This window comes from Strongylocentrotus purpuratus, unplaced genomic scaffold (assembly GCF_000002235.5).
Source record: "Strongylocentrotus purpuratus isolate Spur 01 unplaced genomic scaffold, Spur_5.0 spur5_scaffold_3, whole genome shotgun sequence".
Lineage (NCBI taxonomy): Eukaryota > Metazoa > Echinodermata > Echinoidea > Camarodonta > Strongylocentrotidae > Strongylocentrotus > Strongylocentrotus purpuratus.
Window position 1 is genome coordinate 26,275,772 of NW_022145609.1, and position 22,136 is coordinate 26,297,907.

General features: G+C 37.6%; 1 protein-coding gene across 1 annotated transcript; it reads left to right on the forward strand.

Moving 5' to 3' along the window:
- The first annotated feature begins 296 nt into the window (after window positions 1-296).
- On the forward strand, window positions 297-18,627 carry LOC115918080 (UV excision repair protein RAD23 homolog A-like). The gene is made up of 9 exons (XM_030996220.1): window positions 297-520; window positions 7,086-7,164; window positions 8,466-8,545; window positions 9,289-9,494; window positions 10,702-10,861; window positions 13,216-13,303; window positions 14,378-14,517; window positions 16,570-16,869; window positions 17,074-18,627. The coding sequence occupies exons 1-9, from the start codon at window positions 455-457 to the stop codon at window positions 17,173-17,175; spliced, it is 1,221 nt and encodes a 406-aa protein (XP_030852080.1). The 5' UTR covers window positions 297-454; the 3' UTR covers window positions 17,176-18,627.
- Window positions 18,628-22,136: the final 3,509 nt, after the last annotated feature.

Consider the following 22,136-nt stretch of genomic DNA (forward strand, 5'->3'; position numbering starts at 1 on the left):
GAGACTAAGGTAATTTTATCATTCCATGGACATTCTCGCTCACCTCCCTGCAAAAATTAGAAGGGGGGGGGCTGGTGGTGGTGGAGCTTGTGATTATTTTAACCTGCAGATCTTTTACTACCTACACCGCCCCCCCCCCCCCCCCCCCCCCATGAAATTATAAGTTATGAAAGTAAACATGAGTTTGAGAGATAAAGACAGTGAAAGAAACGGACAGAGACTGATTTGCATGTGCTGTTCATGTACAGGCTAGGCTGGAACTAACTGTGCATGTTGTATACATGCATGGCGTCATATGGGCAACAGATGGCAGTATTGAACCTGACGTCACGTTAATGGCGGAGAGCGTGTGTTTCTGAGCTGAGAATCCCCTTGTCGAGACAAACTTTTTTCTCTCATAATTAGAGTATAAATCACATATTTACCCTGTTTTAATATCAGGGAGGCCACCACCATGCTAATAGTACTGAAAACGTTACAACAGCAGACTTTCCGTGTGGAAATAGAGGACAGTGCAACGGTAAGTTAGTCTCGATCATTCCATTGACATGTCCATTGTCATCGGGCTGTGTCATCTCCCGAATTATTTTGTTTCTATTTCACTAGCTAGGCCTAGACCCTAGTCTAGTCCTAAACCACATGCTCAATGACTGTATGAATATTAACAAATTGGAGTGAATTTCATATAGTGTAATTGATATGTTAACTGTTATTGTTGAAATGAAGGCCATGATATTATTCCTTTTCATTATGACTGAGACTTTGTTCTGAGTGATAGGCCCCTATTGATAATTATTTTTGTTCAACAATGGCAATGCAAATGCAATGGTATTGATTAGAAAAAGGCTAACTAAAGAAAATTAAAAGAGTTAGAATTGGGCCTAGCCAGGTGGTCACAACTCTCATTTCAATGATAATAAATAAGGTTTAGATCTAGTCTAGGCTACTTTGAGTTTGAATCATCGGATCAGGTCATCCCGTATTCCCGTTAGGTTGGGTGGTCGCATTACTGTGATATGTAGTACTAGTGATATGGCCCTTTATTTTTATTCACAAAATGTAGGGCCACCGGCTCGGCCAGGGGTAATGTTTGTGAAATAGTTGTGATCTACAACAAACGGTCTAGTCCAATTTACAGTAGGGGCGCTGGTCCGAGAATAAAGATCGTCCCCATAAAAGGATATCTTCGTAAACGAGAACATCGCTTCCTAAAAAATAAGGATTGTACTAATTTTTGCAGACGTCTTTTTTCTTTGGTGCTCTACAGTTGTACAGTTGTACAATCTGCAGATTTCTCTTAAAATACCCCTAGGTCTAGTTCACCGTCTACTTTCACGAGTTGTCCATCTTCAAGAGTATTTATCGTTCATAGACTCTAATGTGAAAGTCTCTGTTTATACTATAGTGCATCATGGAGCATCATCAAGGAAGCCGTTTTTCGCATTGCCAAGGCGGGGATTGGTAACCCTAGAAAAGCTATAGACGTCTGCGCAAATGTGGACGATCCTTTTTTTTTAGGACGCGATTTGTCAGCGTTTACGAAGATATCCTCATTTATACGGACGATCCTTATTCTCAGACCAGCGCCCCTACTGATTTACCACTGTCTGTAATACCAGACACTTTGTGAAAGCCCTACAGCAAATCTATGAAAGGTTGCGTGATCTTCCAATTTCGTTTCACAAAAGGTCATGTAACTAATCAATCACCTGACCGGACCCAATGAATCACCTGACCGGACCCAATGACCCGATGATTCGAGGTAGTCCACAAATAATGGAGAACCAGAGCCTCCGAGTGCGACGGCGAGGCTATGCATAATGCAGCTATATTGAAGAGTTTGAATTAAAACTGTATGAATATTAACAAATTGGAGTGAATACAATAACAGTATTTATTCTCTTGTCTTGTCTTTCCCTTGACACCCACAATAAAAGGAGGTGATTTTTAATATGGCCCGTTGAGGTATACTGTAGTGTAGACAGAAATAACCGCATGGTATGGCCACTAGTCTATGAATTCTTTAGTAAATCTAATTTGTCCGTCCTTCCTCATACACAGACAGTAACCCATGCCGCACACACAAGGGGGGGGGGGATTAGCTAGCTTATTTTTTCGACGGAACCTGGCGAAAAGTGTGCCCTTGGGTTTTTCTCTATCAAGACTTAAAAACAGTTTGATGAAGAGAAACTGATGATTGTCCTGACTCCTTGGGAAGGAAATATATCTAAATTTTCGTACCCAGAGGCCAATCGTTGTCCGGACGGGTCGTGTATCCGGACAATTGATTTCAAACATTTATTTGAAGAAGTTTACAATCAATATTTCAGAAATCTTCTAAGGCTTATGTTTGGAAACATGATGATTAGTGCTACATATTTGATGAATATATTTCGTTAAATCCAAAGGTAAAAGAGAAGGTTTTATGTTTGTTTAGTGTCCGGGCACCCAACCCCCATCATAGTCATACTACAAAAATAAATAAATAAATATTGTTAAACATCACAATATATTATAGAGACTCACTTTCTGTCCGTTTTCTTGAAGCTACTGCACTCAAATAGATCGACAATCACACACACACAAACTACATTGCGTAATCTCCCCTCACTAACCCGTACATGTACTTCAATCTCTGTATAGAGGCGGTCAGTGGAGCCAGTCAGTGTAACGAGCGTCATTATCTGAGACGGATGCTTTCGTTTTAGTTGATGTGTAAACCTACCGGTAGGCTATTTACATGTCCTGCATTGCCCTTTCATAACATACTTTTTGTATGATGGGGCCCATATTTCTGCCCACCTAAAATGTCACTTGAAATTGACAAGAATTTTTCATGGTATTCCCCCAATGCCTGATCTCATCTTAATCCTTATATTCTAGAAAGGAAGTATGCTGAAAATCTTATGTTCTTCTGGGTAGTAGGGTCCCAAACGCAGGGGGTGTACTCAAGTACCGGTATTACATATGCTTCATATGCTCTCTCCTTGATGGTTCTTGATGGTTCTGGAGCTAACTTTCAGGTTTCTTTGAAGAAAGCCCAAGGTCTTGCTGCCTTTGCTGCAAATGTTGTTGATATGTGTAAGGCGTTGGATACCTTGTTTGCGGTGACTGAATCATCAGAAAAACAGCGTGCCTGTTAACTGCTTAGTAGCAAATCATTGATATATGCTAGGAACAGGCATGGCCCCAGAACAGAACCCTGTGGGACACCTGATCTCACATGGATGAAGGATGACCTCTTACCATTCACTATAACTACATGTACCTTGGCCCAAATTCACAAAGGAGGTTTGTCGACAAACCTTTTGTTACGACAAACCTCCTTTTGTTATTTACAAACCAGGTTTGTAAAAAACGTGTCAAAACGCGTCATATGACGTACATAAACCTTGGTTTGTCGACAAACCTCCTTTGTGAATTCGGGCCATTGTGTCTGTCAAAGAGGAAGCTGGAGATGCACAAAATGGTGGCACCATGGAAGCCATAGCATTGGAGCTTGTGAAGCAGTAAGCTATGGTCCACCTGGGGGGCGTTTCACAAAACTTGTCATCAGTGACAAATGACAGTTTTTGTTATAAGCTACTAAAATCCTTGCTTCTGATTGGTTATCAGCAGATTTGTCACTGATTTTTGTCATTTGTCATTGAAAAAAGGCTTTGTGAAACGGGCAAAGTCCATTATCAGGATATCTGTCTGTTTCCCAGTCTCGAGGCGATGAGTTAGTTACTCCTTGAGCTCCAGCAGTTGAGTGTCACAGGAACCATGGAACTCATGTTGGTTTTCTTCTAACACATCATGTGAACCAAAGTGGTCCATGACTTTGGTGACTATTATGTGTTCCATGATCTTGCAGGATACACATGTAAGAGAAACTGGTCCATAGTTACCAGGGTGATAATGTTCTCCTTTTTAGAAGATCAGTGTCACATGAACATCTCTCTGGTCTGTACTATGCCTCTTGCAAGGGATGACTGGAAGATAGTGGTCAGGGCAGGGGCCAGCTGTTTTGAAAGTTCTTTCAGCAACCTTGAACTTCAACCATCTAGACCACATGCATTATAGGGGCTGAGGTTCACCATTAGTTTCTTCGCACACTGTACAGATATCACAATATTGTCCATGGTGGGGGTACTCGATTCTTTCATTGACGTCTTCCGCCGTGTAATTCTTGCAATCTCCAAAATCTGACTTGAACCGATGGTTAAAAAAAATCCTCTGTCTGTTCTTTGGGGTGAGAGGTTAGGTAAACATATTTCTACAGCAGTGCAACCTCTAAATTGGTTGACCTCTTGTTTTTATGCCTCTGTTACGAAGTAGCCGGGGGCATTATGTTTTCGGGTTGTCTGTCCGTACGTCCCGTTCTCGAGATGGCGTTATCTCAAGAACCAATGGATGGTTGATGTGGTTCTTCCATTCATTCGTATTTTGATATTGCATGTACTTTTATCTTCCTCTCACTCCCTCATTCCTTTTTTCTATTCGAACTTGCTTCTTTTCAAATTTCCTTTTCTCTTCTTCAGTTCTGGCCTTTCCTCTTTATTCTTTATTTTACTCCCATTCCCTCTCTCTCAGCTCTATGTCTGTCTCTCTGTCTCTCTCTCTGTCTCTCTCTGCCTCTTCCTCTTACTCCCTTCATCTCTTCTTCCTCCTCTCTGTTTCTCTCTCTCACTTTCTGTCTCTCCCTCCTCTTCTCCACCTCATTCTCTTCTGATGATGTTTTACAGTACAACATTCTTTAATTATCTGCTATTCTTACTGTAACCAATAATACCTAAGGAATTCCATTGTTCTCATGTGCAATATGTTTATACATTATACTGTACTCATATCACGCTTGTGATTAGCACACTGCCAAGACTCCAATTGTAATACTTTTTAATACTTTTTAATACTTTTTAATACTCAATACTCAATACTCAATACTCAATACTCAATACTTAATTACAATTTTTCCAATGTTACAGTTAATTGAATTCAAGTATCTGTATACATTTTATTTGTTTATATGTCAACATTTATTCATTTTTGCTAGCAATATTTCATATCTTGTATTTTTTTTTAAAATCTTTTTTTGTTTTGTTTTGTTTTTGTTTTTTTGTTGTTACTACTTTAATGTTTTAACTTAAAAATGTATTCATTGTTATATATTTGTCCTCATTTGCTATGTTATCTTTATGTTTTTGAATGCTTTTTATATTGATGTAAACTTGCATTTTTAGTCTTCGGACTTGTTGACAAGTAATGAATAAAACCTTATTTGAACTTGAACTTGAACTTGAACTATGTATGTCGACTCTTTGTCGAGAAGTGCTTTTTCTTTCCAGTTTGTTCTGAGAAGTTATCATACAATGCAAAGTTGATTATCAAGTTAATGTATTTAAATTTATGGATGCTTCCTTCCCAGGTGTTTGTCATGAAAAAGGATATATCATTCACCTGTTTTTGTCCTTTGTACTACAAATGTCAGAACGCAAATTGCATAAATAAGTTGGTGCTCTTCAGGGGGTCAAAGTTTCAAATAAACGAAATAGATTTGTCAACTACTCTATTTGATTATTTTTTAATCAACAAGTTACAATTATTCCCCTTTTATATATTTTTCATCACTTGTAATGTTTTACCTTCTCGTCTATGATTTTCCCTCATTGGAAAGTAAAAATTTTGTTATTGACTTAAAAAGGTCTTTCCAACTAAAGCTTGGTGCATGATACATATGTACAAGCTTGCCTGGTACATCACATTATCAAGAAAATGGCTGTAGCTCTCAATTTGTTCTCTACTGAAATGGTGAAAATAGAACTTTCCTTGGTTTTTTTTAAAGATATGAGCTTTATTTCAACTATTTTTTTTTTTTTTTTTTTTTTGGGGGGGGGGGGGGGAGGCAAGTTTGGGGCAAGTAAAAATGAATGTGATAGATACACTGTACATGTATGTACACTGTACATGCAAGGTCAAGTTTAGAGAGAATAATGAATGCATGTGTAATGTATTGTACAAAACAAGTGGATAACCCCTTACAAGGGGTAAACCTGAAATTTGTGTACCGGTATGCTCATTCTGGGACAACTTTAAATAATCATTAACATCTTTCAGATTTTCCTTAGAATTGAAGTTTGCCACTTCATCTGCTGCTTTTCCAACTTGTTGCCACAATGTATTTTCCCTAAAGTTCTATGTCTGCTAAATTAGCACCATTAGTAGTATTACGCGGAATATGGGCTTTACAAATTTTAAACTATTTAATTTATCCTTTATTAATGTTTCTCATTCCGGCTCTTGCAGCACAAAAAAACTAAACCTTGCTGGGTTGGCAAGGGTCCCCCCAAGAAATAGAAACCTCTTGTAAATACTAGTATTGAATATAAAAAGCGTTTACCTTTTTGGCCCAGGGTAAAGTCTTATCATTTCCATTTTTTTAATGTACAGGACAGTTTAATTGAATCAATCAATTTTGTGTTAGTTAATGCATGTGTGCCTGAGTCTGATATTACCCAGCGGTATAATAGTTTCACATATTGCTCTTGTCACTTTGGCAACCTTGAGCTGGCTTTAAAGAGCGATTAAAAACCTCAGATATGACCAATGCAAGGCCAGAGCAAGAACGAGTTGGCGCAAGGTTGCTTGCAAAATCTGCTGAGTCTTACTCATGCAGCCTGAAAGGAGGGAACGCAATGAGTTGGCGTCTTCCCTTCCCCCTCAACTCTTGTTTCAATCATGTGAGTTTGTCGAATGTCAATGCTACACTCATGTTCAAAATAATAAAAGGGTCGGAATTATCTTTTGATTACTCTTCGTTTTAAATTTCCACTGTAGTTGTAACATTCACAACTGCACACAGTCGCACTTCTGTAAAAGGAGTATGTGTCACATGTGTGCACCGTAGTGACATTGTAACAGCTCTGTTTCTTTGTGAGTTTGAAAGGTTTAACGCATGACATACCGGTACCTTTTCTAAGTGTCAATTTCCATGTACATAGCTTGATTCATTACCGGTACATCCAAAATTGTGATTGCTATCTCCGTTATAACTAACAAACATGTTCATATCTCTCCTCATTTGTTTTGTTTTGTTTTGACTACAGGTTAGGAATCTCAAAGATGAAATTGAAAAGACACAAGGGAAAGACTTCCCTGCCTCTGGGCAAAAGTTAATTTATGCAGGTAAGAAAATCTTAGAACTTTGTATTTCATTTTAGATTTAGTTGCCATTTACGAAAACTTGCTTTAATAGAATTGTGTTAAAGCAAGGAGCTTAGACATAGGGCGAATCAACAATTTCTTTACAAGCGAACTATTACACAACGAGCAAGATAATGATCAAGATCAGAGTGCCGCTTGATGTATTTCGCAGCTGTTTTGCTCCAGGAGATAGCTGACTCACTCTTTGAAGACGTAGGTTTCAAGCGTCGCTAAACCTTGGTAGAGAACAATTTTTTTTCTTCAAACATACTCTCAACCCCGGTATGGATGCTCAAGATTATTTACACAGCCCCAAAAACATTGTTTTTTGAACTACTGGGAAAAAACAGTTGTTTGCTCGTTCCGTTTTTGTTAAAAATTAGTGGTGAGCATGTGCAACTTGTGGCTGCTTTGCGTGCGATCGCACAGATGTTTTGAGAGCGAGCATTTACTCTGCAAAAATCTGTGAAATTTCTGCCAACATTTAAAAAAAAACACTCAGGGGTGGGTTATTCGTCTTGTTTACTGTTAGTTGCCAAGCAACTTCTGACAAAACAATAGAATATGAGAAAAATCAACCTGTTCTTTCTGACTAATCACATGGTAAATTCTTCATCACACTTTGGCGTCAAACTAATATAACTTATACCTCAATCCCACCCCCAAACCGATTCCAAACTGACTGATTGTTGGTCATTCAGGGTAATGTTATCTCTTGTTTGGTCTGTTGTCAGTCTAATAAAGGAGGTGCAATAGCTCAGTTGGTAGAGCAGTGGTCTTGTAATCCGGCGACCCGGGTTAGACACCAAGGCGATGCGCTAGTGCCCTTTGGTAAGGCATTAATCCTCATTACCAGGTCTTTCAGAGAGGACCTAAAGCCATCGGTCCTCTGGTTGCTTACTAACAAGCATTTATTCTTTCTTAGCAGTCAGGTAAAATAACCACCACCACCATCACATGTTGGTTTTGTTGGTGTAACTTTGGTACTATGTAACAACTGCAGGTTTTTACCTTTGGTGTAATTTTTTTACCACCACAAAAGTTGCCCTTAACCTTTGCTTGTACAATAATATTTTCTCTGTATTACACTTATAGCATGAATATCATCATAGGTCATCTCAGTGATGACTGAGTACACAATGCTAATTCATATTAATGAAATGTATTTCACATACATGTATCAATGGGACCTCTTATGTATTACATTTTACATTTGTGATGGTCAGAATTTGTTGAACAAACCATCTCTTTTAATGTTATCTTATCTATTTCTATTTATCCAGGTAAAATCTTAAGTGATGACAACCCTTTATCGTCTTACAATATAGATGAAAAAAGCTTTGTTGTAGTCATGGTTACAAAGGTGAGTCCAAACTTTTCGTTTCTTTCTTGTTTATAGAGAAGGAAAGCTAAGCTTTGTTATATGTTACTAGATAGTCACGTGATACAGTGTTTACCTCACTTTTTCACTTGAGAAATAAAAGATAATGTTTTCATTCTTGGGGGCTACCAGATTTTTCGTTCTTAAAATAAATTTGAAATTGTTTCCACAAAATGCTTGGGGAGGAGATGGTCCTACTCCTAGGGGGCTACCAAATCCAATGGCTTACTTGCATTTTAATTTTACTACATTTTGGTATGATACAATTTTAGCTTTTTTATTATTATTATGATTTAATTTTATTTGAATTGGGTTGAAATTTATATTCCTACTAAGTATTAACCTTAACTGTTTTTTATATACCAATAATACCGGTAGTGCCTTACAAGTGATAACATAACAGACAAAGAGTTATTACAGTACTATTACCCTGGTCGCTGGATTCAATTATAGTTCAGTATATGAATGATGTCGAGTTAGCATCTAAATGATCCATATCCCTTATAAATTTGATGTATTTTTTGTTTTTTTGTAACTCAAGAATAGACGGTGGACTGGTTAAAATAGGGCCTTTGTTGAATACTTCTAGATGTAAGCTTTAATGTGTCACATTCTCAAGAAACTAACAACAGGACAAACCAATTTTTCACATACAGGTACTTGAGAAATTACTAAACTTGGTAAGGGGTATGAATAATTTATTTGTTAACTGCATACTTGTACAGAGGCTGCAAACAGAAGAAAAAAAAGAAGAGAAGAAGGAGGAGGCCAAACCACAGGAGACTGCTGCAGCAGCCAGTGCATCAGCCAGTAGTGCCCCTGTGGCTATGGAAGAGGGCACAACCAAAGCAGCTGAGGAGAAGAAAACAGAAGAGAAGGCAGCAGAACCAGCAGCTGAAACAAAAACACAAGAGGAGAGTTCAAGTGGACTGTAAGTTTGCCATGCCTAAACCGATGACATCTTCATGGAATTATCTTCTCGGGGGTGTTTCACAAAACTTGTCATCAGTGACAAATGAGAGTTTCTGTTATAAGCTACTGAAATCCTTGCCTCTGATTGGTTATCAGCAGATTTGTCACTGATTTTTTTTGTCATATGTCATTGAAAAAAGGCTTTGTGAAACACCCCCCTGTTCTGTGAAATGTAATATAAGTTGTTTGTGGGCTAATATAAAAACAGTTTACCCAGATGAAGTAATTTAGGAAACTACGACAATTGGTTAATCCATTCCAGAGGACTTGACCTCAATACCTCACACTTTTTTGTCCTCAGGTAGTTTTAAAGAATGTAATATGTTGTAGTGGGTCTTGGGTCTTGGCTCATCAGTGCGACTGGGATATTATAAGAACTACCCCACTAATTGGGTGTTGCAAGAAAGTTGCAATCAATTGCAAATCCCCAAAATTAAGCGTAGGTCTTGCGATTATTTGCAAATTTGCAACTCCCCATGCAACGCCCCATTAGTAAGAGAAAGAGATAGAGAAAGGGGGAGAATAAAAGCTAGATCTAGTTTATACTATATTTAAAGATAAACTTTAGTACTGGTAATGCGATTGCATTGTGAAAGAAAAGGTGTAGAAAGGATCGGAAACAGTTGATCATGTAGCATGTAAGTATTGGTGTGCACTGCAAGGTTCTGGAGTCATCAAAATCATAATAAATTTGACCGAGTCTTGGTAAAGTAACAAGCACTCACATAGAAAGCTATATATGGGACAACACACATGGTGTCGGGGCTAGTACTACCTTGATTTCCTTGTCTTTCTATGCTCATTACTCAGCCAGTATACATTTTCTTCCAAAATTGTTTGGCACATGTCATTTATTTGTAATCTTGAACATTCAGTGTAAGTTTCGTTTGATTCTGTGAGAATTTTTTTTTTTTTTTTTACCAGTACTGGAGTTTATCTTTAATTGTTAAAAACTTTAATCCTAACAAAATCCTAGGAAATTTAGGAGACTAGTGGGGCATTGCAAGAAAGTTGAGTTGCAATCGATTGCAAATATCAGTAATTTGTCGCAACTTGCAATCAATCGCAACTTTCTTGCAATGCCCCATTAGTGTTACTGCTAACCCCCTACTTTATCGCCTCTCTGTGAAAACCTTCAAGGAACACCTTTCTCTCTTTTGTGACAGTCAAGCCTTCCACAGCGCAGAATCCACCCTGGTGACGGGCGAGGAGTACCAGAACATGGTCACCGAGTTGATGAGTTTGGGCTTTCCGAGGGACAAGGTCATCAGGGCGATGCAAGCAAGCTACAACAACCCCAACCGAGCTGCAGAGTACCTTGTAGTGGTAGGTGCATGCCTGATAATTGCCTGATTTAAATCAGTTTCCCAATTATTTTTTATTCCCGATTTTACCCTTATTATGCCTCCGTTACGAAGTATCCGGAGGCATTATGTTTTCGGGTTATCTGAAGAACCGATTGATGGATTCCTGCCAAACTTTGGTCATGTATGTATCTTGCAGAGCCGATGAACTGATTAGATTTTGGGGTCACGAGGTCAAAGGTCAAAGGTCACAGGGCTCATTATGTATCCAAAAACAGCTCGTGATCGCGTTATCTGAAGAACCGATTGATAGATTCCTGCCAAACTTTGGTCATGTATGTATCTTGCAGAGCCGATGAACTGATTAGATTTGGGGTCACGAGGTCAAAGATCAAATGTCAAAGGTCGCAGGGCTCATTATGTATCCAAAAACAGCTCGTGATCGCGTTATCTGAAGAACCGATTGATAGATTCCTGCCAAACTTTGGTCATGTATGTATCTTGCAGAGCCGATGAACTGATTAGATTTTGGGGTCACAAGGTCAAAGGTCACAGGGCTCATTATGTATGCAAAAACAGCTTGTGATCGCGTTATCTCAAGAACCGATTGATGGATTCCTGCCAAACTTAGGTCATGTATGTTACTTGCAGAGCCGATAAATTGATTAGATTTTGGGGTCATGAGGTCAAGGCCAAAGGTCATGCGGCTCATTATGTATGCAAAAATAGCTTGTGATCGCATTATCATTAGAAGAGATTGATGGATTCCTTCCAAACTTAGATCATGTATGTTTCTTGCAGAGCCAATGAACTGAGTAGATTCTTGGGTCATGAGGTCAAAGGTCAAAGGTCATGGGCTCTATTATGTATGCAAAAATAGCACGTGAACGCATTCTGGATAACTATTTAACTCAGGACATCTTGCAGAGCCAATGAACTGAGTAGATTTTAGGGTCATGAGGTCAAAGATCAAAGGATCATATATGTTTATGAGAAATTGCTTGTAATCACAATATTCTGAGAACTTGTTAATGGATTATAATTTAACTTACATTTGAAAAATTTCTTTGTTTGGTTTGTAAAATTGCTCTATGACGGAGGCATAATTTTCGACTGCACACAGTCGAAGTTCCATCTAGTTTTCCCTTTCTTTCCCCATTTGTCCCCCATTTTTCCCCTATTTTATTCCAAATTTCTTACTCAAAAGGCGGAGAACGTTGTTAAATGCCATTTTTTTCCCCTGAATCTTTTTTGTTTGTTTTTTTACTCAAGGGGGAGGTGGTTGAGGGAAGACGAAAAACAATTTTTTTTTTTAGTACTCACTATCACCCCTGTAGGTGTGACCCTTCTAATACAAACACACTTTCTTTGTGGCCCATCTACCTAAAAGAAAGATGCTGCTCTGAAATACTATTTTAATTTTTTATATTTTTATTTCTACCACTGACAATTCTTCCTACCGCATATGGTGCTCTACTTTTACTAGCAAATTTTATGGGATTTTGGGTGATTTTGGGTCACTGGATGGAAAAGGAAATTGAGATTTCCAAGGTTCCGACAGTTAGTGCAATGATATACTTTTTGAATAGAATATGATTCCTATTTTATTATTTAAAAAATTAAGATGTCGTAAACATATTGGATTGAAAATCATATTAACATTAAGTTTTATGCAACATCCCATTTTAACTGCGGCAGTTTCATGGTTATGAATTATGGTTCAGACATCTCCCTTAGACGTTTACTTGCAGACTCAGTTGATAACTACCAATACACATCTGAGGTGCCTGAACAATAGAAAACTGTCATATGTAAATTATAATTGGTTGTGTCATACACTTCAAACTTATTTGTAGTTATTCAAACCAGTCTGATAAACTGGTTCAGCAAAGAAGGAATAGTGTTTGCTGTACTTCTGGAATGGGGCATCTCGTATTGCCTATTCTCCCAAGACACTATAATGAATGATATGCTGTTTAGGATGATCAGAAATATGCACCAACAGCATTTGCTTTGAGCTTTATTTCATCAATATAGAGATAGATTTAGGGTTGAAGTTTGGAATTTCAAATTGTTTCAAAGTGAGTTCTGGGCCGTGTAACACAAAGCTTGACAGCTGATTGTATGATTAATTTTGCATTAATCACCATGTGCAATCAATCACAAAAATCAATTGTACTAGGCTTTGTGTTACAGGACCCAGAGCAGTTGCCATTTCACAGTTTTTATCATATGTGATTTTTCACATCCATTATTCTTATGTTTTTGTAAAAATATTAATTTACCATTTTGAATGAGGTTTCCTAAACTAAAACAAATGCCATTGCAATCACTGATAATTCCACCATATTTGGTCATGATTGCTTACTTGTGCAGGGTATTCCAGATCCACCACCTGAAACGCCGGCAGACCAGCCACCTTCACAACCGTCTCTACAATCATCACAGTCCTCATCTCAACCAGGTCAGTGACACTTATGAAAAAAAAAAGTGTTTCAGAGGTCTTTATGAACATTAATTAGCTTATTGATTAGAAGATACCTGATCCATGTGCCATGTTTCAAAATTTCTTTAGCTAATATCCTTGCTGTACACATTTGAGGTGTCTGAAGCATAGAATACCATCAGATCCCTGTTGGAACCCCTATTGGGTCCTCAGATCTGAGATCCTTGAATCTAGTTTTATCCAAGATCCAACAATAATCCATTTAGATTCTTGCTCTAGCCTTGTTGGATGGTGGATCCTTGGACCTTTCTTGGATCCTTCTTAGAGCCTTGGATTTTGGAACTTGAATCCTTGAATCTTATTTTCAAGATAATGCAACCTTGTAATGAATTTTGCACAAAGTATTTAGAAGTGTCGTAGTCGAGTGGTTTAAGGACTTGACTTGAAATTCAGAGGTCTTGGTTCAATCCCAGACATGGCGCTAATGTCCTTTGGCAAGGCATTAATCTACATTTGCCACTCAATCCCCAAGAGAGAAATGGGGACTCGGTAGAATGACGAAAGCATTTGTGTTAGTAATTGCCTATGCCCTCACGGTGACCATGTGGTAGGAACACTCCCCAGGGAGTGGAGATGGTGCACATTGTGCTTAGAGACGGTACTCTGTATTAAACGCTGTATAAATCCTGATTTATTTAAACATATTTGTGGCTCACACCCAGTAAATAAGATCGATCTGTATTGAAAAACAAGTCAAAAAAAATCTTGGAACCAGTGGGACTTGAACCTGCATCTACTGCTTGCCGGGCAGCGACCGTACCACTAGGCCATCACTGGTCCATGGCACAGTCAAGATGAACTAGAGTCGCTGCCCGGCAAGCAGTAGTTGCAGGTTCAAGTCCCCTTGGTTCCAAGATTTTTTCTGACTTGTTTTTCAATACAGATCGATCAATCAATCTTATTAACTGGGTGTAAGCCATAAATATGTTTAAATACTTGAAATTTCTCCCAGGAAACATTACATTTATAAAATCCAGATATATTTATTTATTTTGTTTATTAACTGTTCAATCATAATTTTTTTCTTTTCAGGAGGTGAAGGTAGTCCTTCATTGGAATTCCTAGATCAACTTCCCCAGTTCCAGCAATTACGGGAAGCCATATCCTCAGACCCAGCCATGCTCAGCCAATTTCTCCAGTCTCTAGGTCAATCAAATCCACAACTTCTCCAGGTAAATGATTTCCTGTAAAGTTAGCAATATTTGTGGTACATTAATTTTCACGGATTTTGCGCTGAGATCAGCAAGCACGAATTTTAGAACTCGCGAAAATATGAGCCTGACTTTTTATGCATGTTTTGAACGGGCTGAATTGCTTGCAACGCGAATTTAAGAACCAGCAAATATGTTTTGGGGTCGCTCAGCTTGAAAAATTGATCACGCAAAAATAACTGCGGTTAAAGCAGTTTTATACCTTCAATTCCCTTTCAAATAGATTTAGGGAAATTAGACCCAAAACAATCACTTTTTCCTATGTTAACTTAGCCCTATGCATGTACCTTCATGGTTCATTGTGATTATGAAAGTTGCAGCATGTATTTTCCCCCTAAAAATGTTGCAATAAAATTGCAGAAACACACGAGAGGAGATGAACATTTAGCCATTTGTGTAAATTTTTGAAAGTTTTGAACATATGATGTATGATTTCAGAATGTGATAATCTCACTTTTAAAACTCAACACATTATTTTTTATTTTTCCAAATGAAATCTGTTCTTTCAGGGTTTGTTGTGGGGTCAAGTCAGGGGCGTACGCAGGGGGGGGGGGGGTTTGGGGGTTAAAAACCCCCCCCTTTGGTATTTTTATGTGTGTGAACCCCCCTAAAAAAAACTAAACCCCCCCCCCCCCTTTGTTATTTTTTTTTTTTTTTTTTTTTTTTTTTAAATATTTTGGGCCAGATTTTAAAACCCCCCCCCCCTTGAAAAAATCCTGCGTACGCCCCTGGGTCAAGTACAAACAGATTTATGACAGTATTTTGATGTGCTTCCCTTCCCTTAAAATGGTATCAAAATGTGTGTAAGACTTGAGGGAAAAAAGTCATGAAACAACAATTCAAAATTCCAAGCGGTTGCGGCGCAATCTCCAAAAATGTCGAGGGGGGGGGGCCTCTCAGGCCCTCCCCCCCTAGTACAGTAAGGTTTAACCCTTACTGTACTGGGGGGGGGGCCTGGGAGGCCCCCCCCCTCGACATTTTTGGAGATTGCGCCGCAACCGCTCGGAATTTTGAATTGTCGTTTCATGACTTTTTTCCCTCAAGTCTTACACACATTTTGATACCATTTTCGTAAAAATCGGATATACCTGTAAGGTGTTACATAACAATTAGTATGCGCATGTCATCAAAAAAGTGCTATAATTGCATATATTCATGTACAAGCAGAAATGTGAAGCTATGAATTGATATCAAATTGCTTTTATGTGTTTCTCAGAGTAACTTAATGTATTTCAGAACAAAAGAAAACAATAGATATAATAAGAAATAAAAAACAATAAAATACATAAGAAAATAAATAGTTGAAAATCGCATCAAATTTGCATAAATTATCATTATTAATTACTTCAAATAACTTTTTTGTGATAGAAAAGAAGTTTCATTTGAATAATGAGTAACAACATTCAAGAAGTGGAGTCTGACAATTTTTGTAAGGATTCTAGTTCCCAATATATATTTCCGGATTTGATATTCATGAATGCATATTCATAATTTATGCAAATTAACCTATTAATTTTCAAATATCATGAAAATAATGAAACCTCATGAATAAGAGATGAAGGAAACACTTATTCAATACATTTTCAAGATTCTTCACAATTCTACGGACAAATATGGAGAGTTTTCTGTAAAATGCATAAAATTAGCATTTTGCATAATTAATTAGGCTATAACGACAAAAATTTGCATATTAGCGAAAAACTAATTATACCATCTTGTTCCTTACGTAAATATCTACAAACATGCAAATTTTCGCGTTCATCGGACATTCGACGGCCGAGATCATGGGGGGGGGCTCCCAGGCCCCCCCCCCAGTCAGAGAGTGCTCGAAATAGCCCACTACAGTAAGGGTTAAGACAAGTTTTGAATTGGTCAACAGTTTGACAGTTTTTGACATTTAAGGGTAGTCTGTTCCAAAGTTCAGCAGAAGCTTTGCAAAAAGAGCAATAACCTACTGATTTCTCTCTCCCAACCCCCCCCCCCCCCCCCCCCTCTTACCCTGAATGTGATTAGATCATAAGCCAACGGCAGGAGGAATTCATCGCCCTCATCAACCAACAGCCTGATGCAGCTGCACAGCCTGCTGTAGGAGGAGGAGGAGGTGGAGGATCAGGAAGAGGAGGGAGTAGTAGTAGCTCGTCTCTGACCTCAGCAGCACAGCCAGGAGGACAGCAGTCATCATCACAACCCGCCAACCCCCCAGCCCAGCAGGCAGGGGGACAGGGTGGGGGACCAGGTATCAGGATGTCAGAAGAGAATCCAGGGGTTGCTTACATTGAACTCATGCCAGAAGAGAGGGACGCAATTGAAAGAGTAAGTCCAAATTATGTCCAACTATCCAGTTTTCAACAATTCTTTGCTCTCAGTTTCATAATGTAAGTAACAAAATTAATAGTAATAATCCCTCTAATGATATAACAATGGTGTTATAGGGAATGATATGGTATCATTATTATTATTAAATCCATACTAATTCTGTCATTTCTCTCTCTCTCTCTTATATTTTTCTTTCCTCAGTTGAAGGGGCTCGGTTTCCCTGAAGAGTTAGTAATACAGGCCTACTTTGCTTGCGACAAGAATGAGAATTTAGCCGCCAATTTCCTCCTTCACGAGAACTGAATCACCTATAATTGTTTTTCAGAAGTCACGTCTATTGGCTCTTGGTGATCAAGGGTCCTTATTTGTAATATGTATGTTTAAAAAAAGACTAAAGTTTTCAACGAAGAAGACTTTTCATAATCAACTCTCAAACTTCGTAGGGGGATTCCAAATCTGCACCAGTGTAGTATAAGTCACATTAATTTTCTAACTTGGAAGGAAATAGTCTCTTTTTTATATACCTGTAATGGCCAGTTGTAGTTTAGTGTAATTCTTAGCTGCAAATGCCAAACCAAACCAGTCGCCAGCAGTATTTTCTCATACCATGTCATTATGTTGTGAGTTCCTCCAAATTAAACATCAACTGAAACAATATGGAGCACATCTGCAAAATATATGTAATCGTGGTCAACACTGAAAGTGCTACTGCAATAAAAGAAGAATGTATGATTGAAATTTCTTTTACATTACATTTTAGATGATTAATAATCTCTGGGTTTGTGTATGTACTGAAAGAAGTTGCTTTTATATTGCTCAATTCACAATAAACTCAAAATCATTTACAAAGGTGATCCACTTTTGTCACTGCTGCTAGAATCAACCATTTGTGAGCACTTGAAAATACCAATATACCAAGATGCAGCAAGCTAGCTACTCCAGGTTCAAACTGCTTACCAGATAAAATGGCATGAATTAATCTCTTCACTGAATTTAGGAAAGAAAAACCTCCTTTTACCCATAGTACTTCAACCCAAATTGGTTTTAAATGCCTGATGAGTCAGCGATAAAGCATTTGTACAGTAGGTCTAAGTATAAAAACTCTGTATGTGATGTTGCACATACGAGTCTTTGTGTGAATACCCATTTTATTATTTCACTACCAAAGTGGCTGGATTACATTGAATTAAGTGAAGATTGAATACCCACCGTAATCACTTTAAACTCCTGGAAATCTGACTTTCATTAGTTTGTTTCTCCAGAGGTAATGACAAAATTGTGATATATATTAATTTCATTAAATAATCTCTCTTTAATAACAAGCTTACTGAAAATGACCCTTGACAGATTCATGGTTGCTACCAACTATGACTTAAGTCCTTACTTTCCCGATGGCCATGTTGAGTTGCGGAACGTTATGAATCCTTTCCCTTTTCTCCAACCAAACCAGTGCCATTATAACTTGACTGCTGCATTGTATCAACAAGTTAGATAACACTTGCTGCTTGGCTCTTGGTATTCACTCCAAGACATTTGTACTATTAACCAAGTAATAGCTCTATGGGATGAATAACGGTGCTGCTTAAACCATACTAATCACCTGACAAATATTATGTATACAGCTAGAATGTATCAAATCAACCTAAAAAAAAATTCCCGGCTTTCAATGGTCTAACGAATAAGAAGGAAGAAGAAAATAAAGAAATACATAAAACACACTGCGCAAAATTCCTGGCTTTCAATGGTCTAACGAATAAGAACGAAGAAGAAAATAAAGAAATACATAAAACACACTGCGCACGGAACCGATGTTGAACTTGGGTTCCGTGAGGGCCTTTAGGTGCAGGCCCTATTCTACATATGTGGACCCGTACAGGTGCGTTGAGTAGTCTACCTACCAGTCCCTATTGTATTAATTTAGAGTGTATCTACTCTTGCAGTATCTCTTTATTGAAGCAATATAGGAAACTCATAATTTCAATACTGTATGGCAAAATATTACCCTAATATAATAGGGCAAAATACTTTCTGGTCATTGGTACATTTTAAGGGGAAAATCACAGCCTGGTTCATGAACATGTTGCTATAGATTAAGTGTTACTTGCACTTGGTATTAACTTCATGACATTATATTCTACTGTATATGCTTAATCAGTTTAACTATGGGCTGGAGTGTTGGCTCAGTCAGTAGAGCGTCCGCCACACAACCGGGAGGTCGTGGGTTTGAACCCCGGCCGCGTCATACCAAAAGACGTTAAAAGATGGGAGTTGTTGCTACCTTGTTTGGCGTTCAACAATAAGGGATAGAGCAACACTGGCGCTGCTCAGTGGCTGCCGGGCTCACGATCAATTGGGCAAAAAGAATTTCCGTTTCGGTTTAATAAAATTTGGAGTGGACTATTAGGCTATTATTATTATTATTATTATTATTATTATTATTATTATTTTGGTTAACTAAGGATTAGCTGCAAGGGATGAATACATGGTAATGGAGATGTGAGTTGATCTCACATTCGCCTGCAAACTGGCTCAGGTGACCCTGGTTCGAAAATGGTAATGTTAAAGGTCGGTCCCAAGATAATATTAGGGACTTTTAGATTTGCGTGGACTGATACGTGTGACGTCCATTCAAGGCAGTGCATTAAAAGGACGTCGACCGTAGCAATCAACATTGTCTTCTTGCAAATCTAAAAGTCCCTAATATCTGATGGATACCCGTCTGTAAAACACACACACAATGTGTGGGGTTCAATAAATGCTACTTGTATCACCACATAAGTCATAACTATCATTTTTGATTACATTTTTTTAAACCTGACTTTGGCTATATAATTGCATGCTCTGTAGAATTACACTTGTCAATTGTATAATCAACCTACAACACCAGATTAAAATGTAATGGCCATCAACTTTCTTTGCATGATCAAAATAACGAAGCTGGCAATGTGTTCCATGCATACTACGCCGTTCATTGTTGGCAATACTGGGAATGTTCAATGTTTTTCTTCTATGCCAGCAATTATTATTATTGTTTATTTGTTTGTTTGTATATGTTTTATAATATTGTACAAAGTATTGATCAAACAAAAGGACTGCTAGTAACTGGAAGAGTGCCAAGTGCTAAAGTGTCACTCCCGGATGATATGCAAACCTATGGCCATGTGAGGGTACAGTGTAAAAGCAGGGTGCTACACACTACATGAACTCACCTTGCCCAAGGCAACTGATTACAATTATTCTTATACAGTTTGGGAAACCCATAGTCTAGTTCTCAATCATTATTTTCAATCATTTTTTAACTTAACATTTCTGTCAAAGAATCAGCAAATAGAATTTGCATTTAAGTTGGTATTGTAAAGACTTTGTTGACCCAAGCTGGAGATATTTATTTCCAGTAGCATCCAACGATCAATAGATATCTTTCTTACAAACATTATCCTCATTCTTTACTATTCTTTTTGTCTATTTTGTTTTGGTTCAATTTTAATTTCAATCAGATATATCTCTCTGGTATTTCAATCATTATGGGATACTTTAAAGGAAATTTTCTGGAATATAGGTACCGGTACAGGTATTCAATATGTATTTTGATTTCCAGCCAATGGTGTTTAACTCTTACAACCAAGTAATATGCTTGACACTATTGCCTCAAAATGACGGAATGAAAACGGCTGGAATTTTGGGAGGGAAAGATAGTAGCTCTAATTTTGCTTGCTTGCCAATTTTGTTTTTGAATGCTTGGTATGAGCTATTAACCAAATGTCATTTGAAAGCTATTTAGTTGTCTTTTCCACACTTCCCCTCTTGTGGTCTTGAAGATGTGACCGATACTAATACCAAAGGCGTTTAAATAATAGAAAAAGATTAATTAGTGAAAATTCCACATTGCCAAATTTTGTTTGGTTCAGACTTCTTTTAAGAAATCTCACACCCCATTATCCAAACTGAAACAATTAGCGTAGATAGGGCTTTACATTCGCTTCATAGTATTTCCATTTACAGTTCATGTTTCCATATTCCATCCCCCTCCCTCCCCCCCCCCCCCTTCTTTATGAATGATGATGATGATGATTCACAGCATTTGTATGGCGCCATATATCTGTTTAAAAAAACATTCAAAGGCGCAAGCTCCTCCAATAAAGTTAGCATTTAAATGTCTGAAGGAATTTGACAAAACCTACATGTATTGAAATGGGGCATCATCATGAATACTCTGCAGATAAACTTTGATAAATTTTGTTTACTATTGTTGAAATTATTCTAGATGGGCTAAACTGGTGGTATACAAAAGAAAAACATGTTCAAATCAACATTATTCCCTTAGATTGAAATTGTTACGAGCCATACTAGGAAGAATCTTGTCTTTTTGTAAATTAAGAGTTGCATGTGTATGTTGTGTACATGACACAGTCATTTATTTATTGTACATGTACGAAATTGGACCTCACTTCAACTTTTTCTCAAAATTGTGAGGATATAATATATATGTACCTGTATAAGCTTTGTAAAGGTACACGTACAAACAACACTTAATTTTACTTCTCAAATTAAGTTAGTTTAATTACAAGAACTACAAAATTGTATTATAAGTTGACTGAAAAGCAAGTTTTATTTCAATAAAAATGTCTCACAATTTGCCAAGGGTCTCGGATAAGTCTTGTTTTTTTAATATTCATATATTTTATGAGAGTTAGCTGAAATCAAAGACAAAAGAATATCGGAATATACAATGAAAATTTGCAAATTAGTCCTAGTACATGCAGTACCTACTCAAAGTATACCCGGTAATTGAAATGGCTGTTTCACGAGAAATGTACATTTGTTGGTATATGAAAGACTGTTTGATACTTATGACTGCATATACATGTATATATCTCAGAATAAAGGCAAATTGATCTTTTTCTTTTTGCTTAAATGAAATCTTTGTTGCACATCTTTATTTTATTTGTAAACGGCTAGTTCTTTCAAATCAAGTTTGCTGAGTACATTTCTAGTGTAAAGCGACTGACACGAGCAACGTTTTGGACACACTGTTACATAAAACACGATATCAATATTACGGTTCACAGACATTGACATAAGTTAATAAAATGGTTGCATTTGATTGGAAATGTGAGCAAGTTTGTGGCAGGCATTGTAATATCAGTTTGTGGCATGAATTGGAGCTTTCCAAAATTGAATATTGACTTTCTTTTACTTCTGCAAATGAGGATGGTATAGCCATTCAGTCCTTGGTATGATTACTTGGTATGATTCTTCAAAAT

What these genes read in the sequence shown, in the direction of transcription:
- LOC115918080 (XM_030996220.1), top strand. Translation starts at nt 455, where the DNA reads ATGCTAATAGTACTGAAAACGTTACAACAGCAGACTTTCCGTGTGGAA. An exon ending in ACAGTCCTCATCTCAACCAG is followed by an intron (nt 13,304 to 14,377) that starts GTCAGTGACACT and finishes TTTTCTTTTCAG; the next exon opens with GAGGTGAAGGTAGTCCTTCA. An exon ending in CAAATCCACAACTTCTCCAG is followed by an intron (nt 14,518 to 16,569) that starts GTAAATGATTTC and finishes GAATGTGATTAG; the next exon opens with ATCATAAGCCAACGGCAGGA.